This window comes from Trachypithecus francoisi, unplaced genomic scaffold, assembly GCF_009764315.1.
Source record: "Trachypithecus francoisi isolate TF-2019V2 unplaced genomic scaffold, Tfra_2.0 Contig01461, whole genome shotgun sequence".
Lineage (NCBI taxonomy): Eukaryota > Metazoa > Chordata > Mammalia > Primates > Cercopithecidae > Trachypithecus > Trachypithecus francoisi.
Genome location: NW_022681433.1, coordinates 18,584,412 through 18,607,099, shown reverse-complemented (window position 1 = coordinate 18,607,099; position 22,688 = coordinate 18,584,412). Strand labels below are relative to the sequence as shown.

General features: G+C 42.7%; 1 protein-coding gene across 4 annotated transcripts in view; it reads right to left on the bottom strand.

The window, feature by feature from the left end:
• Positions 1–2,544: 2,544 nt before the first annotated feature.
• Positions 2,545–22,688, bottom strand: part of WASF3 (WASP family member 3) — a 136,361-nt gene continuing 116,217 nt past the window's right edge. For 3 of the 4 annotated variants that reach the window (XM_033237112.1, XM_033237127.1, XM_033237118.1), the window contains 5 exons: positions 19,526–19,643; positions 14,920–15,095; positions 10,137–10,403; positions 8,485–8,852; positions 2,545–5,787 (listed from right to left, as the gene is read on the bottom strand). In XM_033237112.1, the coding sequence (XP_033093003.1) occupies positions 5,630–5,787; positions 8,485–8,852; positions 10,137–10,403; positions 14,920–15,095; positions 19,526–19,643 (1,087 nt within the window). In that variant the 3' untranslated portion in view covers positions 2,545–5,629. Of the gene's footprint in view, positions 5,788–8,484; positions 8,853–10,136; positions 10,404–11,263; positions 11,431–14,919; positions 15,096–19,525; positions 19,644–22,688 lie in introns of all 4 variants that reach the window. The other variant, XM_033237137.1, reaches the window with a different exon arrangement.

Here is a 22,688-nt window from a genome sequence, read left to right as displayed (position 1 = left end):
AAACTGCCTGAGTCTCTGTTTGATCCTGTAACCAAGCGTGAGTCAAAGAAACTCCAAGCAGCCTGGCTAAGGTTAAAAGAACTTAAGAAACTTCTGTTATTATGCATTGTGTGTGCGTTGGGTGATGGGGGCAGTGGGGAATTGAGAGCTTAAATCTAGCCATGTTAACTGTCTTCCTTAAAAAAAAAAAAATCAGTACTTTTTGGAGGAACATAACAGAATCCAGAGTCTCTAAAATATATCATCCACCAAGTTTACAATACAATCCAAAACTATTAGGCATGCACTCGGAGTGAAAACAATCAATAGGGACTGATCCTGAAAAAATATCCAGATGTTGGAATTAGCAAAGATTTTTAAAGAGCCAGTATAACTATGCTCAAAGATGGAAAATACACTTATAATAAATGAACAACAAAAAAAGAACCATCAGGACATTCTAGAGTGAAAAAAATCCAATGTCTGAAATAAAAAATTTACTAGATGGGCTTAAGAGCAAATTATATGACGGATGACTGAATAGAGTCATTGAACCTACTCTAAGTATATTTAACGTTATAAATATTAAACTCTAATGATATGTACACTGAAGAATTCAGGGGTGAAGTATACACATTACTTTGAAATGCATAAAAAATAAGAACTGATGAATAGATGGAGAGAGGTATATGAGTGTTTACTGAACAACTTTACTGAACTCTTGAACTCTTGAATTTTCAATTCAAGAGTTAAGAGACCAAGCTTTGAGCCCCCATCAATGGAAGCAATGGCCTTTTCCCCATCTTTAAAGCTAGGAGCCAGACTAGAAGAACACTAAGATGCCTGCTAAATACATATAAATAAAACGGACCTAAGATCCTTCCTAATATTAATGCCATCTAAGGCAGGAGGCTATCAAGATCAATAAAAAACCAATAGGCTGTAAATACGAAGATTTTGATAGGTATGCAGCTATGGCAGGTATGTTATCATGGTGGGGTTTGTTGGCTCAGAAAGCTCCCTAAATCCCAAATGCTGGGCATGGGAGGTTTCCAGCGTCTTTGTATCCCATCTCATGACACTTCTTCCTCTAAGTGCTTCCATTCCACTGACACTTTAGTTCCATTCTCACCACATACTGTCTTTCCCACCTTAGGGAAAGCATATGCTGTTCCCTCTACTGAAAAACTCCTTTCCCTCCCTGTGCTAACTTCTGTTCATTCTCAAATCTCAGCTTCCCTTGGCCCACTGAGATTGGGCACTTCTCATTCTGCCCCAAACTACAGCACATGTCAAATGCTCTAAATTACTTAATCGACAATATTTAATGTCCTTTTTTCTCATGAGATGAGCAGTCCCTGTGAGGGCAGAGCCCGGCCTGCCACTCTTTTCCAGCCAGTGGCTTGTAGACAAAAAGGGCGGTCACATCCACTGGGTGTCTGCTTAGCACCAGGCACTCTTCCAAGCGTTTTACACATATCCCTGTATTTAAAATCTTATTAGGCTCACAAATAGTTGTTGAAGAAGCCCCCCCTCTTTCCCTATGAACCACGATCCGTGAATAACTATGTGACACCTAGAAAGTGCCAGGCGCTGTGCTCAAGACACAGGATACAGCAGCAAAACAGGCCCCTTCCTGCGTCCCAGAGCTCAGTCTGGTGGGGAATACATACCACAAAGAGGGAGCCGCACATCAGATGACAAGTACTAAGGAGGAAATGCAAGGTATTTGGTAGAATTTGCCATGTTTTAAAAAGTTGCTCACACTTTACTTTTTGCTAAAGAAAACCACTCAGAAATCCATCCACTCATCTAATCATGCAAAAAGCAGCTGCTCATTCATTGCCTAGGAGACTGGGTGCTGTGCCAAGGCTCTCAGGATGCAAAGATGACTTAGGCCTACAAGGAACACACAGTCTAGTGAAAAGTTACACACCAAACCAGCCATCATACCACATGACGTGTGCCATGGTAGAGGTACACACCGTGTGCATCAGGAACTTGAAAGCAGCTACTACAGGAAGCCTGACCTCCAGTCTGGCTGTCTCTGATGTATGTGGCCACCCTAACCCACCCAATCTCGACTCCCATTACCCTCACATGTGATTCTGCCCCAGAACTGAGTTTTCTATTGACTAAGGTCCCTGACAGAGTAACCTAGCTTCACTCTAGTTTCCCACACATGAAACAGAACGTTAGGGATTATTGTAAGGATGAAATGAAAACATCCCATAAGCAATACATACCACAGCGTGCTATTCACTTTTACCGTTGAGAGTAAATGTGGTTAAGACCTCTTGCCCCAGGCTCTATCCTCTCAACAGGTGCTCCCTACCCTCAGCATGGCTTTCCTTCTAACCAGACTAATGCTGCCCCGAGTCTTTCAGGAATTCAATCTGAACTCCTGGTGACACAAAAATTATGTAGAAATGGAAACCAAAGCAGTGTCTTCTGTTGTCTAATAAGGAAAATGCTACACAAAAGCAAAAACAAAAAACCATTTAACACCAAGTTCTCTTCCAAAAGAGCCAAACATACAACACTGTTATTAATAAGCAAAACCTCTTAGGGTTAAAAGTGTAATTTTATTTAGATGTTACTTGTACATAATCTATAGTAAGATATACAAACAGATAAAAATTGTTTAACAGTTTTTTTTAATACCACTTTAAATTCAATTTACAACAGCATTGGTAATACTGCAAGATGACAGATACTATGATTTATAAAACAAAAATTACTTGCTACTCTGGCTGATACATTCCCACTAGTCTTTAATGGATTAAAATGCATCATGTATTGTAATTGCAAATTATTATAAAACTTTTACAGCCTAGCCACTTGGTGCTCAGAAAACATTTTGATGTTCTAAAAATTTACTGAGGTGAAAATGTTAACTTTTGAGTAGTATCCTTAGTAAAGAAAAACATCAGTGTAGCCAAGCTTACGGTCTGGGGTTGACAGTGCAAACTCGCCTTGTGCTCCACCGTCTCCTGTGTGCACAGCCATCAGGGACTGGGCAACCTTCCCATCCCTTCCCTAGGGCTACGCTATGAGAAAAAAGCTTAGGAGACATTAAACTGAAACAAACATGGAGAAATAATACAAGGGACAATTTAAAATTGCCTTACAATTTATAACTGTAATTTATAACATAAAGTTTGTAGACATGAAATGTGCTTTTGAATGTTTCTTCTCCATTTGTTTTGGTAAATAGTTTTTGAAAATGAAACTGAAAATTCAAATCTTCTCTTTATTCTTTTCATGGAATACCATATTAGAAAAGATCTGGATTTAAATTTCACAATAAGTTGAATTTGCTGGAAAAATACTCTAAAAATAATCTAAATTGGATTTCAGTCATTTTCCATTCTTTTAAAGGTTATGGTACACAACAGGGCAAAAGCTTTTTCACAAGTCATAAAACTGGGTTGAAAATAACTTGTTGATTCAACTACAGGAAGACAACTAATAATTAACAGGCTCATGAATATTTATGAATAAAGTGCCACTAATTTCATTGTAATAAGATATAAATAGAATAAATCCTGACATGGATAGTAGCTTCTGTGTTCTCTCCATCCTGAGAACAGAAGGGCCATAGAAAACAAAGAAGCATTTACCAAATGGGAGTTCCAGACCCACACGAGGAACTCCTAATGCAAAAGGAACAAGAAAGCCAAGTAAGTCAGACTTTGAAAGCCACTGAAGTCCTAAGAATAATGCCAGTGTAGTAGGCCCTTTTTAACAACAACAACAACCACCACAACAAAAAAGAGAACTTAGAAATTGAGAAGTTCATTAATAACTGTTACTTATACTCAAGGAATTTACAGTGACAGCCTAGTGGTGACCAGCTCTGGGAAAAGACGCTGAAGAGACCGCTCCCAGCGCCTGGGACAGAGGAGAGAAGACACGCCAGGGAAGCAGCCTTGGAAAGGGGATGCAGACATGAGGCTTTTCAGGGCTTCAGATGTACGTGACTGAACCCAATCGACAGGCTCTGTGCAGTCACTGCCCACAAGCTCAACAGGTATCCACGCGAGACACACGCCGAGGGGATTTCGGGGCTGGCTGACTTGCTCAGATGCATTAACTAAAACCCCCGTCACCATCCTGGTGACATTCCTACCGTCACCTCAAACAGCTCTGCTTTTAGCTCCAGATTCTTCCCTTCCCATCATAACTAAGTAACTAACCACAATGCATATGAAATACTGTTAAGAAGGTTAAAGTCCTTAGTAAGTCAAGGGTCTTAGCATCTTTTTGAAGTCGCATCTATAATCAAAGCCTGGAGCACCTGTTTATTCAACACAAACAGTTATCTTTCATCCAGAATTACAAAACACAGAAGCTCTCATTCTTGAGTGTCCCCGTGGGTCCCTGGTATTGCCACGTGGGAACAGCAGGAAGGGCAGAGGCGAGGGCGTGGCGCTGTGTGTGCTACAGCAGCAGGGCTGATCAAGGGAATCTCAGGAGGTGCTTTTTATCATTTAATGTGCCAACAACAGGAGAGAGGAGAACCGTGTGCTTCTAGGACAGGGTGAAGGCCCTCCTCACGGGAGTGATCCCTAATCTGGCTCCAGCACCGTGAAAGGTGAATAGCTGTATCTACTTTCACCTAAACCTAAGCTTTCAAAATTCTGACCAAGTGGCGAAAGGTGCCATCCAAAGCGCTGTCTGTTGCTCGCTGAGGAGCTCAGAACTCCTGCAGCTCACTAAGGACACAGCTGTCAGGAAATTAAAGGAGCGGGGCTCCTTTGCAGCCCAGGCCCTGTGCCGCAGCTCTGCCCAGCTCAGCAGTGTAGCTCCCAGAGTCATGGACTGCTTGCATCTGTTCTGGCCAGCTGGTGCCCACACTGGAGAGGCTGGCAAGTATCTTGAGTGTCATCCCCAATGGCCCCAGGAAGGAAAAAGGACTCTGTTCTTCACTTTCATTACTGTTGAGCTGCTGAACTCTCTTGCAAAACCATCCACAGGCATTTACTAAGCAAATGCCCACAGGGAACCCAGCCTGAAAAGGGCCCTTCCAATTTCATATTTGACAGGCGTGAGCGGAGGCAATGAAATTATTCAGCAGAGCATTCAGATTCACTTAGAGGCTACCAAGCCAAGAAACTGAAAGCAGAAACCTTGGATTCTCCCTATTTGTTGAACCTTTCCCTCTAAAACCAATTTCTTCAGAAACACATCCTTTAAAAGAAGAAAAGGAAAACTCAAAGTGGTGAAAGAATATCACTTACTGGTTGGAAGACATCACTCTGACATAGTCATTAGTCTTGCAGAGACCTAACACCAGGCAGCTTTACAAACACACAGCAAGTCTGCAGAGTTATACTGATCAGTAAGAGTAAACCCAAACTGCACGAAATACTCCCATGGTCAAGAGGAAAGCAGATGCTGTTTTCAGGACAATGCGATAGTGACAGCCTATTTCCCCATGTGTAGCACAATTTGCTATGTTCAGTGGCACTTAAGTATTACACAGTAAATACTGAAAAGACCCAGAATTTTTGGATGTGCAGAAGCAATATCACATTATTTATACAAAAGGTGCTATGCTACGGGATTAGAATACCACTATTTGGGTATAGAGACCACTTAAACTCTTCAACACGCTCCCACATGCGGCCTTGGCGCCGGCCTCCGCTCAGTCGGACCAGTCATTCTCGTCGAACTCTGAGTCGTCATCAGAGTCGCTGTACTCCACGGCGATGCGCCGGGACAGGATGGTGGCCACGTCGTTCCCCACAGGCTCCCGCTTGGCCTCCTGCTCCCGCTGCTCCTGTACCTTTTTCAGCTGAATTCCTGCAGACACAACCCGTGGTTCAGAATCACATCCTTTTGCCAGCTCCAAATTAAAGATTAACAAACAAATATGTCTATTGGACTTTTTTTTTCCTACTGACACTAAGGATAGAAAGGTTTGGAAATTTGAGGGGAGAAAAGCTCAGGGAATATTAAAAGTTTCATGAGCAAAAACATACACATTCAAAGTAAGAAGATTTTTTGTAACAAACAAACGTGCTAAAATATTAAAAATTCATAATTTCAGTGTACATGAACACCATTAGAGAAAATTCTGGAGCTGCACCATCCCAGACAGCAGCCACTAGCCACATATAGCCTTCTAAGCATGAACTGCCCATGTGGCTAGTGGCTACTCTGGGACGCTGCAGGCTGGAACATTTCTATCATCACAGGACATCTACTAGGCAGCACTCTACGCTACTCACTCTCAGCTAACCCGAGAAGTAACTGAGAAACCTTTATTTCAACAATTACTGTGGAAATGAACATAAAATACCATCATCTACTTTCTAGCTTAGTAACGAAGTAAAGATATTTGATGATTTAATGTTTACCCCCCTCCTTTTTTTTTTTGAGACAGGGTCTCACTCTGTGACCCAGGCTGGAGTGCAGTGTTATGATCACGGCTCACTGCAGCCTCGACCTCCTGGGCTCAAGCAATCCTCCCACCTCAGCCTCCTGAGCAGCTGGAACCACAGGCGCACGCCACCATGCAGAGCTATATTTTGTATTTTCTTTTTTGTAGAGATAGAGTCTTGCAATGTTGCCCAAGCTGGTATCCATTCATTTTTTAACTGTTTTGAAATAATTTCAGACTTACAGAACAGCTATGAGAGCAGCAGAAAAACATTCCCATATACTTGGATTCCCCAAATGCTAACATCTGACCACATTTATTTCCCAATCTTCCCCTATCATCTTTACACAGAAAGACACAGACACTTTTCTCTGGACCATTTGAGAGTGAACGGAATATAATGTCCCTTTACCCCTAAAATGTTCATGTGTTACCAACCCTTGCCCGCCCAAAAAATCAAAATCACAAAATTCGTTTGGATACAATACTACCACCTAGCTTACAAATATTATTCAAATTTTGCAAAAAGACCCAATCTAATTGCAAATGGAAAAGATTATCCCCTGGTTCAGAATCCAGTGGAAATTATCTGTGACAGTGGTGTCAAGTTTTGTTCATGGCCTTTAATCTGGACAGTTCTTCACAGTCTTTGTGTTTTACAACCTTCTCATTTTTGAAGAATATAGGCAGCTAGTCTGCAGAATGTCTCTCCATTTGGGTGTATCAGATGTTTCCTCAAGATCAGATACAGGTTATGTATCCACTCTTGGTAGACAGGGTTTATAAGGTGTTAAAAAAAAAAAAAAAAAAAAGGCAAATCCAACACTGTCCTACAATGACCCCAAATTTGATATTCATGAGCTAATATACTTCTAGGAATTTTTTTATCTTGACAAAATAAAAGTGTGTCAATGATATCCAGGTATACAGAGGACCCTGGTGTCTCTAGAGGGGTGCGTGGGCCCCACTGCGGGCCTGGTTCCTGGGCACACAAGAAAAACGCAGAGGCCGCAGCATCACAGCTCCTCTGAAGGACATCCCTGACGCTGAGCTGGCGGGCTGCAGCCAGGCTCCTTGCTCAGTCACTTCCAGATGAGATGACTGAACTGTGACCAAGTCTGTGAGGCTCCCCACAGGCGAGAAGCTCTTGGATATTCCCGTAACATGTCAGTGACCCTCGACCAAACTGGGTTGGGACCTGGCTAAGAATCCATGGTGTGGACTAGAGGTTGCCAGGGGCTCTCTGGGCAGCCCAAGACAGGCGAAGGCAGACTCCCCACCCCAGTCCACCCGAGATGCTCTGTCCCCATGTGTTTCGTGGTCAGGGGGTCAGGGCGGGACTCTCCTCTGACAAAAGGGGTTATGCTATTCAATAGTACGGATGCCGAAACCCACTGGCTTAGGACATCAGGCAAATACCACCAGTCCAGGACAAACTCTTCTTTTTAAGGAAATCGTTAATACGAGCTCACTTTCTTTCATTTATACTTTTCCCCTTAGAGTAGAATGCAGAGATCCAAGTAATTAATTGATCACTTCAGTTATTGCGTTTCTGGTTTCTAGGTAAGTAAAGACTTCCTAATTTCAATCTTTTTTTTCTTTTTGAGACGGGTCTCGCTCTGTTGCCCAGGCTGGAGTGCGGGGGTGTGACCACGGCTCACTGAAGCCTTGACCTCCCACGCTCAAGCAACCCTCCCACCTCAGCCTCCTGAGTAGCTGGGACTACAGGCGCAGGCCAACATGCCCAGCTAATGTTTTTTGAATTTTTTGTAGGCACAGGTTTTTGCCATATTGTCCAGGCTGCTCTCAAACTCCTGAGCTCAACCAATCCGCCTGCCTTGGCCTCCCAAAGTGCTGGGATTACAGGCATAAGCCCACCGCACCCGGCCATTTCTCAATTCTTCATCACAACTTGTTTACCTTACAGTGGACAAAAACACATCTACTATTCAAAAACACAAAACAAAAGAAAACAAAAAAATCAAGTAAGACCCCTTTAATTCTATTTTAAAAAACACAGTGAGTAGTCATTTGAAGACAAGGAGGCTGTAGCTGGCTGGAGACACGAGGAAACTTCCTGCTGAAAGGCAGGCTGTGTGTCTGGGGGCTCCACTTACCCATTCGAATAGCAGCGAGGAGGTCGCTTCGAGCATCACTGATTGGTGGCTGTGCTGGCTCCTGCCGCTTCGCCTCAGCTACTGGGGGGCCATGCATTGGGGAGGATGAAAGAGAAGACCCGGGGCCAGGAGGGCCTGGCGGGGGAGGTGGCGGGCCCGGGGGTGGCGGGGCTGTGACCAGGAGCCCAGTGGAGGGTGGGTGAGGAGGAGCCGCATGCGTGGAGCCGGCTGATGCGGGGAACGGGGGCTGCATGGGCATCTGGAGAGGGCTGACGAAGGCAGTTTGTGCTGAGGGAATCACAGGAGGAGGTGGCGGAGGAGGTGGTCCTGATGGGTTGTAATACTCAATTATCTGCGCTGGGAGCATCCTGAGAGAGATACGAGGCACACAGTCACCAAGGGAACAAGAGAGGGTCACGTCCTGTGAGCTCTCAGACGCCTAACAGAGCCATCCCCAGACACAACACGTATTGTCACCTGAACTTCAATCATGGCAGGATGCGAACATGCACACCTTGGGTCAGTTATCGTCACAGTTTGACATTATTCATTATGACAGAAGTCAAGACCTGCTACTGAAATGTACCAAAAGGAGTAACACTCAAAAAGTGCAGCACTTCCTGAAGAAAGGCAGAACCAGGCAGCTGACTGCAGAGGCCAGGGCGGCAGCGCAGCGCAGCCTTCACACTGGGATCTCGAGGCGGTAGCTCACAAACTTGTCTTTGAAGGGTCCTAAGGTCAACCAGACTGGGAGCTTTCTACATTCTCTAGCCCACCCCCGTGGAAATGTCCCACGCCTGCAGTGCCCAGGTATGTATCAAAAGCTTCGAAAAGTCACACAGCCAAGAAATCTGCTGAATTCTATTCAGCCAAGAGTCTTCCAAACTAACTGGACCATGGGCCCTCCCCTGGCCTGACACAGCCCCAAGCCACTCTGGGGACCTGACTTGGCATGCGTGGCCAGGGAGGGCACTTCTGAGAGCAGGACCGTCATTCAGACAGGGGTGCGCAGACACGTGTTTGCAGTGGACGCCGACACACAGTAACTTTCCTGGGCACCAACTCTGAGGAACGAAGTCTTTAAGGACTAGGGCAAAGCCAAAAAAAAGAGAGGTGGGTGCCTAAATTGATACAGGCCTGAACATGAAGGTCTCTGAATTCTACTTGTCAGGAAACAGGAGGGCCTGGGGCAGAATGATGTCTGGGTGGTCAGAGGTCATGAAAGGAGATTTTGGTCAAGCCTGAGAAGTGAGGCACAGGAGCTGCGCGGTGTGGTCTTCTCATCTGTGAGAACAGTTCTCTGTGGCCACCCAGGATGCGCCCAGAAACTTGAGGGTTTGGGACAGGTTCACAAAATCAGCACTTAATACCCTTTATCAATACCTTGGCTTAGAGAGTCACTCAAACACCCAGAGTGTGTGTGAGGGAACACGCATGCGTGCACAGTGTGGCTGGAGACTCGGCTGTAAGTCTGAGCTTACACTGCACCTGCTTTATTTCACACAGAATGTTAGAGCTGCTAGTATCTACATCCAGTCATCCTTGACTCTATCCTGGCCTCTAAAATAACAGAGTTAAAATTCTCCTACCACATACAGCAAGATTCAAATGCAAGGCCAGTAGGGATTAGGGTACAAGGCACACTGAGTTACCCGTAGTCTGCTGGAGCCATCGGTGCAGAGGCCTGGGACCCCTCTGGGGCCTGAGGGGGAGGCGGGGGCGGCGGCTGCTGAGGTCTGTTGAGGGCCATGTGCCTCGCCGAGGCAGATGGGGGCCGGTATTCATGCTCCGCAGCCTGGCTTGCAGGCCCGTGTGGTGGCGCGTCACCAGCTGCATAGGAAGGGGTCACCGGCTGGGGGTGCAGAGAATGGTTGGGAGTAGCCGGGTAAGAGTAATCCGTAACGTCCGACGCATGTGACCTGGCATTTGAAAACAAGAGGTGGGGGAAATTTAAATTAAGTTAAAAATTGTCGGCTAACAGGCATACGGATGTATTTGAATAATAACATTGCTAATACACAAAAATCAGACATTAATTTGCTTTACTATCAACTAGGTCTAGCCCCGTGAGAGATTCCAAGCAACAACATAATGATTATAAGTCAGCAGCAAGCCCCAGTGTTACATGGATTCAGATTCACAGCTTTGAAGTGAATAAGTCACACAGACTGGCAAGCAGGAAACAGCAGAGCCTCCTTTTCACAGGATTTCAGCACACGTTTTCTCTAAGGAAGAAGGCTACGAGAGAAACCATTGCATTTAGAAATAGGATATAAGGCAGAAGATTTTGGTGGCAATGAAACTGACAGCATATCATTAGAAAATATAAAATGGCAGGTGAACTGGATAAATATTAACAGTAAGAACAGGAAAAGAAATCGAGAAGACAGTATAGTGAATCACATTTTTCTGAAACAGAAGAAGTGTATGTAACGAAAAGGCAAGAAAGCAATGCGGTGCACTATGGAAAGGCCTTCTTTCTGTAATTTTCTTTGCACATACGCTGGGTGTGAAACTCCGAAAGGAATGGGATTTTGGATTAGTGGAGCAGAGCTGAGCGAGGCATGGGGTGCAGGGATGGGACTCCAGCTAAGCCCTCAGGAGGAGAGGAAGGACCCAAGTGTGGCAGCCTAGCAGCGCCATGGGCGTTAGTAAGACAGTCACACGCTCCTGGCTCAGGTTATGGGACAGGTGGCCGGGAGGGGCTGTACATCCTCTCATGGCGGCAGAAGCAGGGGCAGCCTGAGTCTGGGAACCCAAAGAAAGCAAAACAACAAACCCGCCGGGCACTCTGTCCTCTGTGGTGCTCCCTGCCTGCTCCAGTTTCCTTGCGTCACTCATAAACTCAATGCCCATTTTCCTTCTCTCCCACTCTTCTTTTCTTGTTCTGACTTTTCTCACATTTACTTGCTGGTTTCTGTTAGGGTTCAGCTTGTGTTTCTCTCTCTGAAGGAAATACCAAACACACATCGAGGTGCTGAGGGAGCAGGGAAGACGCACACGTCGGGGTGCTGAGGGAGCAGGGAAGACGCACACGTCGGGGTGCTGAGGGAGCAGGGAAGACGCACACGTCGGGGTGCTGAGGGAGCAGGGAAGACGCACACGTCGGGGTGCTGAGGGAGCAGGGAAGACGCACACGTCGGGGTGCTGAGGGAGCAGGGAAGACGCACACGTCGGGGTGCTGAGGGAGCAGGGAAGATGCACGCTGCATTTCCACCTTCGAGTTCCAGTCAGGAGCTTTTCTTAACTGGGGCACAGCGTAGCAGAGAAAAACCTTCTAAATGAGAAGAGACAGCTTCTTTTCCCTTTCCCGTCCTTAATTGAAGTGTAACAACTAATAACTACTCATTATTTTCTTCCCTAATTGCAGTATGAATTCTGGATGATGGTTCACTTCTGATAATGTCTTTTGAACTAGGTGAGCTGCTAGTAAATGACTTAAAAATGTATTTAATGGGGGAAGGACCTGACCTGTATTTAGATTTAGCATATTTTAAAACTGTAAGTACCTATATCCCTTGGAGACACTGAAGATGTGTGCTTGACTCTGCGCCTGACTACGAGTCACTGGCTTACAGTGCAACCTTTTAAAGGAAACAGTCCTCCAGCCACATCTGGACAGCTTCTGATGAGATGAGGGCAGGAAACCATACTGTGGCATAACTGGGAGGGCTATCCCTGTCAAGGAGCCTTGCAACACAGGGTAGAAAGCAAGCAAGGAAAAGGGGCTAACCAGATGGAGGCAGAGGTGAAGGAAGACACAATAAATATCTGAAGTAGAAACCAGAGATTTCTACAGGGCAGAACCCTGATGAAGGGTGCCCATCAGGAAGACGGGGGCTGGGGGAAGAGAGGACTGGTCAGTTGAAGAGGGAAGGACCATACAAAAGGGATGCGCCAGCAGGCAGGAGGAGGACGGAGGAGCAGGCAGCTGCTGGAGATAAGCCCCACTCCCAGTGGGGAGGCAGAAACCAGCTGCAGACGCATGGCCAAGGTGGAGGGAGTGGAGATCCCGAGGCCTCATGATGGTCAGTGATCACCTATTACAGAAAAGAGGACTGGGAGGGCCAGAGGCGACACTGACACGGGAGGAAGAGGACTGGGAGGGCCAGAGACGGTGGGAGGACGGCCAGAAGGGCCGGAGATGACACCGACATGGGAGGAGGAGGAAGAGGCCGGGAGGGCCAGAGACAACACCGACATGGGAGGAGGAGGGCCGGGAAGGCCAGAGACGACACCACACAGGAGGAAGTAGGCACAGCAGTAGAGACTCAGTGTGAAGAGGCCAATACATCCCCCAGGGTTTTTTGGGTAGACAGGCAGGCAGAGTCAGAGATCTGCACCAGGGCCCGAAACTGGATGAGAAAAAATAAGGACAATGGGGCATGGAGGTGTGCGACTCCCTGAGTGGCAGTGACAGAGAGCAGGTCATGTGGCAGGCAAGCACTTTCCAGCGCTCATCTTAAATTCATGCTCAGGAACAAGTCATTCCTAACAATCTAGAGAGAGAGCAAAAATTTCAGATGGGTTGCAGTATATTACTTATATAATGGCATATACACACCACGAAACCTGGTATTCATATTTCCCTCAGTATCTTGGATGCACTCAGATGAGCAGATACAACCATTAAAAATCACGTTTCTAAATAACACCTAAAACATGGGATATAATTTTTAAAAGTCAAAAGAAAGAAAATATGGCATGACTCCAATTTTGTAAAAGAAAAAAGAAACACATATATAGAAAAAGACTAAAGACCACTAAAATGCATACAACAGTTTCTTCGGATGGTGAGACTATAGATCATATTTCATTTTAATTTCTTCCTGTAACTTCCAGATATAATAAGCATGTGTTACTTTATAATAAAAAACTGACATTGTAGTAAAAAAAATTAAAAATTTCTAAATTAAGGGTTATAATCCAAATACAATGATGAGTTATAATCTATTCCTCTGATAGTAAATAAGGTATGCAAATAGTGAGAAGCCATGGGAAATAGTAGGAGACAACAAAAGGAATTCTGAAGAAATAAAACTGACAACCAGATTTACTGTTTGAAAATTAAGAGAAATGCAGATGTACATAAGCAACATAAATACAAAAGCAGACTATATCTGAATAACCATCCATTTTATACTCAGCATGGAATAATCTTAGATGCTAGAAGGAATATCATTCAACTGAGAGATTTTTAAAAATCCATCACTTTCCCATATGCATCTATTTTTGAAAAGTCTATATAGGATAAAAACAAAGTATATGTTTTGCATGAGTAAACAATCATAGCCAGATTATTTAGAAAAACAAAAAAGATTGGTATCATGGGAGCTATTAAGTTCATACATTCCTCCCCACCCAAAGAACTATGAGCAGAACTATGTTGCAATTCTTACTTTCTATAGAAATAAACTCACACTAAAATTCAAACGAGGCTAAAACTCGGTTAAAGGTCCAATAATTCTCTAATATTTAACAAATAACAGTTTGTACAGAAAAATTACCCAAACTTGCCTCACATCCCCCCAATGACTTACAGACCTTCTGGGGTGGGAACACTGAAGGCATGTAGTATGTTAAGAGTTTGTGCTAAATGCTGAGTTTCACAAAGGCAGAAAAAGAGAAAAAGGACACAGATATAACCCCAAGTCCAGGTTGCTGCTGTTTTGAAACATTCTTGATCACATATTGTAAGAATTCTCTATTCAAATTTTTAAATGCCAGTAAGGGTTTATGCAAATGGAAGACTACAACTTTACAAAAGCAGAAACAGAAAATGGAATCAAACATTAACATTGACTAGTCATTTCCTGTTGTTCAATGAATGCCTTTGGTGATAAGTGTGACTTAATGACCACATCATTCACGCCTACAAGAAATATTTTTACTTAATTGCTAATAAATTTTAAAGTAAACGCCAACAGAATTCTTCTCCTGAAATTAGAATATATAAGTTATCTCAAGTAAGAAGTAAATCTCTCTTTTGTTCATTTTTTCAAAGGGTTACTAAAGGCAACAATGAAGGTACTCCTTAGTTACTTTACCACCTACCAATCATTTTTAGATACCAAGTGACAAAGGAAATTCAACACTCCATGCTAAGAGAAAGGATTAAATGATTATTAAAGTAAAAACTTAAGTCATAAGTAGTTACCCCAAATTCAGAATCAGTGTTAAAATACTACATCTAGATGAACTCAACAATACATTTTAAGTCAGAGAGGTTTTCTAAAATCAAAAGAACCCAATGTAAAATAACACTGTCTTCAAGTATTATTTCAAAATCAAAATACAGATAAATAAGTTTTAAGGAAACTCTGAAGGCATCATGGGCCACATAAACCCCGAAGCTACTGGTGCATTTCAAATGAAAATAAAACCAGGTAGTACCCAGTGGCCCAAGCATCGGGGGGAGCAGCGACACACACACACCTAGTATCTGGGGACAGGGATCCCTCGGAAGACGCTCCGTGGTACACACTCTGAGATAACCTGTTGTCGGGTCTAAGCTCTTTGTCATATGCCATCATATTCCACTCCTGGCGCCTGTTTCTGGCTTTTCTAACCTTTTTCACCTCACGGGTGGTGCCATCTATACGCTTTTGCTCCTGATGTCCAGGAAAGGAAAGAGAGCATGCCAAGACAGAAGGGAAAGGAAAACAGCTGGTTAAATGCAGTTCTAATGCACGAGACCCATGCCTGATGAGCAGACAAGACATATTCGCATTTCGATTACCCTCATGTTACAGGAGCTCTCAAGCAGCAGGTGCTCCTCTTACCCAACAGAACCGGCAAAACAGAATCAACAAAAAGCTGCCCTGCCAGAGCCGTAGGAGCTGCTTACCATCGTTTTCATTCAAGTAAACAACTTTCACTTGAATAGGCTTGTAACTTGTTTTAAACCGAAACAAGGTCTTTCAGATCTATATTATACAGGTGAACGACCTGGAAATCCCACAGAGAAATTATTTCCCGCCACCACACAATGTTGACTGACTTCTTAACATACAATTATCTTTCAAAGAAAATAATTCAAAACATTCTGTTCCCAATTTCTAAAAGATTACGGAATAAGTGAATCCTGTACACAGTTTAACACAAAACTAAGGAAGATAAAAACTTACCTGCCCGTAAAACGAGTCGTTCTTCTTCTAGCCCTACTTGGCCAGAAAATGTTTCATTCAACAAATACTTAGTTTTTACACAGGTGCTTCTTGAAAGGTGAGAAGTTATTTCTATGTGTGCCTGTAAGTTTTTCCTGCCTCCTTCATAAAATTTTATGATCTTTAAGGATAAGAATCATGTGTCTTTACTTCCCACATTTCCCTCTTGTCCTGTGGTATCTCAACATACTGTTTTTATACAGAATACACAATGCATGCTGGCTAAATGATCAAATCCACAGCCAGGCAGCAAGCATGAACTTCTAGTGCTATGCCCAAGGTACTGCACCAGGCACTGACAACACAAATGGCAAACACACACACACACACACACACACGGCATCTGCCCTTATGGAGCCTGCAGTCCATAAGAGGACACGAATAAATGTATTATGAAAGTAAATGTATTAATTTTTACAAATATATTTTTATGTTTAAGTGTGTGTGTGTGTGTGTGTGTGTGTGTGTGTGTGTCTAGTCTGGAAGTCAGGGAGGCATCCTGGAATGACTGAGGGTATTGAAAGTGTATTTAAAGTGGCATCAGTTCTGCAGAGGAGTATGGGTCAGATGTATGCCAAGCGGAGAGGACAGACTGTGCCAGGACTCTGGGGAGGAGGATGCCACTGCACTCAGAGAAATAAAAGAAGGCAAATGGTACATTGGGGTGAATGGCCCAAGATCTGAAAGGCAGGAAGACCTTGGAGGCCTTTATCCCAACAGCAATGGGAACCCATGAAAGAACGAGAAGAGAAGGCTGACATGCTGAGAAGGCACTGGAGAAGATCTTTCTGTGTTGTGGAAAACAGATTAAAAGAGGGAAGATAGGGACGCAAGTGAGAAAGCTACTAAGTGGGTACAGGGTAAAAGAACGGCAGGTGGTCCAAGGGTGTGGTGAAGACAGAAAACTGGACCGTTTTCAGAGGCATCCAGGAGGCTTTAGTCATGGATCCACAGAGGATGTGAACATGAAATTCACAGAAGATACAGAAATGGTTAATAAGCATATGAGAAGATGTAACACAGATTCAATCTTTCATCAAAAAGAAAGTAATATCCAGGACTGGAGAAGACCTGGTAAGAACATAAACTAGTTCTTCAGTCTTTTAAAGATTAGGGGCAATATAATTCTATCTTTCAAAATTTAAAATTCACATTCTCTTCAATAAGAGCAATTCAACTTCTAGAAATTTATCCTGAAGAATTATCTGCACCTAAGTACAGGGATAACCACTTCAGTATTGTAAAAGCAACAGTAATGGGTAATTTATGAAGCATTTATATTTCAGAATACTACACAACTATTAAAAAGGATGAAGTACATTTTAAATAATGTCAGTGTGTGTAAGTCATACATAATATAACTATGTATACACAAATACTTTGTAAAATGTTTATGCATACATTTATGACTGCTAAAAGGTCTTAAAAGATGCACACCAAGCTGTTCACCGTGGCTAGGTCCTCTCAGGGAAGGGAGTGCTATTTGAACATTTTACAACCAGCATGTATTGGGTGTGTACTTTGAAAAACCAAAGGAAAAAAGTGAGGGAGGGCGATTTCAACGTGATTCCAATATGCCTCCTGATTAAGAACCATCGTATTAAAAATAATGAATAACTATTCCCCTTACTTTTCAAAAGATGTATGCTGACAAATTCAGGGATGAAGTGTTATGATATCTGCAACTTTCTTCACCATGGTTCAGTCTCCAAATCTACCTATCAACATGCACACAGGACCCACAAGCGCATGCGAACCAAACATGAAAGAATATGAACAGTGATGAATCCAGGCTCCAGTTACACTGGCCTACATTAAAATCCTTAGAAGCTGCCAAACCAGTTCCTCCCCCAGGATGATCTCAGGCACTGCTACCTAGAAGTCTCCTCAATTCGGAAGCACGCCACCTCATCTGCTCCCCACCTCTCCAGCCTCCCCGTAGCTCCCTCCCATTGTTGAGCTAACTTCCGCTCCCCTCCCGTGGATCCCAGCCTGCATGACGCCTCCTGAGACAGGTCTTCCTTGACCCCTCACTGTGTGTACACAGTCACGCCCCAGGTCATCTCACTCCGAGTGCTCTGTACTTCTCTGTCACCACACTTACCAACAGTGTCATTACATGTTTAAAGCTTCATACTTGTCTAATGAGGTTTTTAATGTTTTTAAAGCATCAAACTAAAGGAAGCAAAGTTCAAAAATGTGGGTTTTTTAATCCTCACATTTTCTAAACTAATTTTTTCTTCAGATTTGTCAACTGCAAACTGAACGTGATCTGGGTTTCTGAAATCCTGGGGAATAAAGAATATCTTGCCTCATTTTCTATTTCCATAGGAAGCGGACCTAGATGAACATTTTGAAACTTCTCTCCCTCTTTCCCCATTTCCGAGGCTGCATGATTATTTAAGGCCTGTGTCCCTCATTATACTGTCCTCTCCATGAGGGTGGTAATCCTGTTTTTCTCTGCCACTGTTAATCCAGCATTTAGAAGGCATTCAACATCAAGTCATTATATAAGTGAATGAAAGAAATTCTTATCAGAATTTTATGTGTTTGAGGAAGGTAGAATGAGACAAAACAGCCCAGGATATAATAAGTGATTTTAAAGACACAATATTCATACATAAAAATTGTTTCCCCTTCAAGAAGAGTGACAAAAAATTAAACAGTTTTGCCAAAAGCATCACTGAGAAAGGAAACCTAGAAGGCCTTTTTTAAAAAGCAGGCACATTTTAAAGGCAGGTAAGCCCCAGCATTTTTCCCCTGTAACTATAAAAAAGCATGAGGATTAAGACAAATATGCTTTTTAAATATTTGTTCCTTTTCCACTCAAAAGATTGGTATCTTTCTTTTTTCTTCACTTGAATGCTCTGTAAAACCTAGCAACTTTTCCAAGATATATCCCAATTAAATCTCCCAAAGCCATGAGCACAAGAAGACTGTGTGAATGACCAAGTCCTTTGCATCCCCCTTTCCCGGAACCAGTCATGGTGTCTTACAACAGCAGTCTGCAAACTGTTCTCAGTTAAATGCTGTTTTCGATTTTCAGATTCTCCTCCAAACCAAGCTGTCACTCCTACTGGGCCAACACCCTCAGTGCCTCAAAACCCTAAGGCTATCAGCTCACAAAATGCTAAGCATTTCTCCTAACTAAAGTGCTCTAATCTGTCAAGCAAACTGGATGGTCATTTTTAAATATAGCTGATATATAAAAATATTTAAAAAATACTTGTCCTTAGAGAATTATTCCACTCAGTGGCCTAAGTCTAATTTCTGGGTCCAAAAGGAACAATTTTCAAAACACAAATCCCTTTACCTTAGTAGCGTGGGCTTCTCCTTTGATGACTGCTTGCAATGCAGGTACTTCTCAACCTTCAGACTTGCAAGTCTCTTCCTACCCCTACCCCTTAAAGGGAAGTTCCTTTTCAGTAAATCCTATCCCCTGAATGTGCAAACCACATATGCCTCTCAATGCCATGTGAACATCTCACCAAGATTTTAATTACAGCTAGAAGGCAACCCAACAATTAAAAATGTTAAAAAGACACAAGCACATCATTGTATCTGATTTGGAATACTGACTGCTTTACAAAAATTTGAGAAAGCAGGAGAGAAGTTACTAAAACATGGTAGCAAAACTAAGTTCAGGAACTACTTTTGTTAAAGCAAAGCAAGTGCTGGGGAACAAATCAGTATTTACTGAAAAATAGTATTACTGCGTTAGACTGAATTGTCAGGATCTTTCATGAGAAATGCAACCTCTAAAAAAACTTCAGCACTATATCCAATATCTCAACCGCTTAAATAATTTTCTATTTCTAAACAAGAATCTCCTTTTAAACACTGATATGCACATTTCCCATACTGAAAGTATTTACCTTTTGACGCCTTTTCTCTTTCCTTTTGTCTTCTGTGTCCTGTAGCATTTTTTCTTTCCAGAGGTCAAAGAAATAGGAAGGATCAGTATAGAACTTCAGCCCATCCTTCTTGTCATCTCTACAAATCAATGTATTGTAAGTCAGGGAAGAAAAGACTGTTAGAGACTTTTATATGCAGGTTAATGTTAACTTGATTTGAACTCATGGGATTATAACGTCTACATGGGGCACTTAAACTATCCTACACATATTAAGTCTTTAAGTTTCCTTATTTGAAAAAATGTGAAAACATAAAACAGCAACCTATTGTAGAATAACCTGTTGTAGGTTAAAAGTACTCTTGCAAATTTAGAATCGAGTATACAAAATTGCTCAGAAAAAAAAAAATCACAACATGGCTCATATTCAGCAATTTGTAATACCTCAATTACTTTAGGAAATTTTTTGCTTATTCCAACATGGGACTATACACAGAGACGGATGGATTCTTAGAAAGCACACATTCACTTCTACACTGGAGCTTCAACATTGTTAGCATTAAAAATTAGTAAGTACTCTATCCCTTTTTCTCAATAAAGTTTGCCCAACATCTGTAAGTTCAATTAGGAAAGAAGCAAAATGTTTATGGGCATAAATGTGAGGAAAAACAGGGACGACCTATGTATTTTCAAACTGGAAGTAACCTACACAGAAGCTTTATTCACCTGTAGCCATTTCATTTTAAAGCACTGTCACAGGCAATTACTGCGGTCTGAAGAATATTTTAAGTCTTCATATAAGTAGCTCATTTATCATAAAACCAATGATGCAGCTAGCAGAGGTCCAAAGCTGTCATGTAAATCAACAGTCATGATCAAAACCATCATGATACAAAGTAAACACTGTCTTCTAGTAATGCTTCTGAAGACTACCTTCAAAGGAGGCAGAACATTTTATATTATTTCCTATCAGCATTTCAATGAGTCATCCAGGAACACAGGGGAAGCAAAATCAGTTAAATGAGCCCAGGAGAGTTGATGCCCAAACAGTCAAAGAAGGCTAATTGTTCAGAAGAAAGCAAAGGTCTGTCACTAAAGCCTCCGCTATGCCATCTCCTGTTAAGTGTCTTACCATCAAATACCAAGGCCTGGGTGCCTATGGGGCTATTCTAGTCGCTATGTCTGAACATCACTGAAGAGCCAGTGCAACTCACACTACACCTTAACCTTTGACTATTAATGTCCTTCCTTTCTTTTCCTAGTTTCTTAATTGATAGGCAACCTGCATGATAGAGATTACATTAATAACATCATTGTGAGAAAGGTAATTTGTTTCCCTAAGATACCAAGGCCCTGAACATACGTAGAGGTCTAGAAAAAGCTGCAAAATTTAAGACGTATAAGATGTGCATTTCTTTTTCTAAAAATGGAGCCAGTACCTTAATGAAGGCGGGAACTCACTTAGGTAAGCAAATGTTAACCTTGACAAGAATATAAACAGATATGTTCTTTTTTATTATTACACTTTAAGTTCTGGGATACATGTGTAGAAAATGCAGGTTTGTTACATAGGTATACATGTGCCATGGTGGTTTGCTGCACCCATCAACCCATCATCCACATTAGCTATTTCTCCTAATGCTATCCCCTCCCCCTTGCCCCCACCCCTCAACAGGTCCAGTGTGTGATGTTCCCCTCCCTGTGCCCTTATGTTCTCTCTGTTCAACTCCCACTTATGAGTAAGAACATGTGGTGTTTTTCTGTTCCTGTGATAGTTTGCTGAGAATGATGGTTTCCAGCTTCATCCATGTCCCTGCAAAGGACATGACTTCATTCTCTTTTATGGCTGCATAGTATTCCACGGTGTATATGTGCCACATTTTCTTTATCCAGTCTAACGCTGACAGGCATTTGAGTTGGTTGCAAGTATGTCCTATTGTGAATAGTGCTGCAATAAACATACGTGTGCATGTGTCTTTACAGAAGAATGCTTTATAATATTATGGTTATATACCCAGTATTGGGATCACTGGGTCAAATGGTATTTCTAGTTCTAGATCCTTGAGGAATCACCACACTGTCTTACACAGTGGTTGAACTAATTTACACTCCCACCAACAGTGTAAAAGCGTTCCTATTTCTCCACATCCTCTCCAGCATCTGTTGTTTCCTATAGCTTCTAAACACTTAATTTTTCGGTCACTTAGGCTGGGCACAGTGGCTTATTCCTGTGATCCCAGCACTTTGGGGAGGCCGAGGCGGGTGGATCACCTGAGGTCAGTAGTTTGAGACCAGCCTGACCAACATGGTGAAACTCCATTTCTACTAAAAATACAAAACTTAGCCAGGCTTGGTGGCACATGCCTGTAATCCCAGGTACTTGGGAGGCTGAGGCAGAAGAATCGCTTGAAGTTGGGAGGTGGCGGTTGTCGTGAGCTGAGCTCACACCATTGCACTCCTGCCTGGACAACAAGAGTGAAGCAAAACTATGTCCCAAAAAAATCTTTTTTTTTCAGTCACTTTGTACTTCTTATATTAAGACAATATTGTTACAGTGCCATATTTAAGCTCAAATGTGGAAGTTTATATGTTATATACCCCAAATATTGCTATATTATGAAAAAGCAAATGTGTGCTGGCACCGCTATCCTTAAACACACTATTAAAAAGTCAAAGATACTCGGGAGGCTGAGGCAGGAGAATCGCTTAAACCCAGGAGGCGGAGCTTGCAGTGAGCTGAGATCGCGCCACTGCCCTCCAGCCTGGGTGACAGAGCGAGACCCCATCTCAAAAAAGAAAAAAAAGTCAAAGATATGCTTTATTTTCCATAAGACTGAATTCAACACACACACACACACACACACACACACACACGTGAAAGTCAAATCAGTCTTCATGCAATGAAAAACTGTAACTCACTACAAATATTTTATCAGGATATAGATTAATCCATGTAAGTGGTTCACTGGGTTACCCAATCTTTTTTCCGTTGGAACAGAATTTCCAGTGAGGTTCCTTAGTAACAGCAGGCAGGAGCTTTCAGGAGCAAGCCTACATGTCATATTGTGTTTGAGGCTTCAGTGCTAAGTAAAAACGAAACTGCCCCAGGAAAACGCCCGCTGAATAAATGCAAAGCCATAAATTAAAACGTTAGGATTATAATGTTATATTCACACATATCCTTC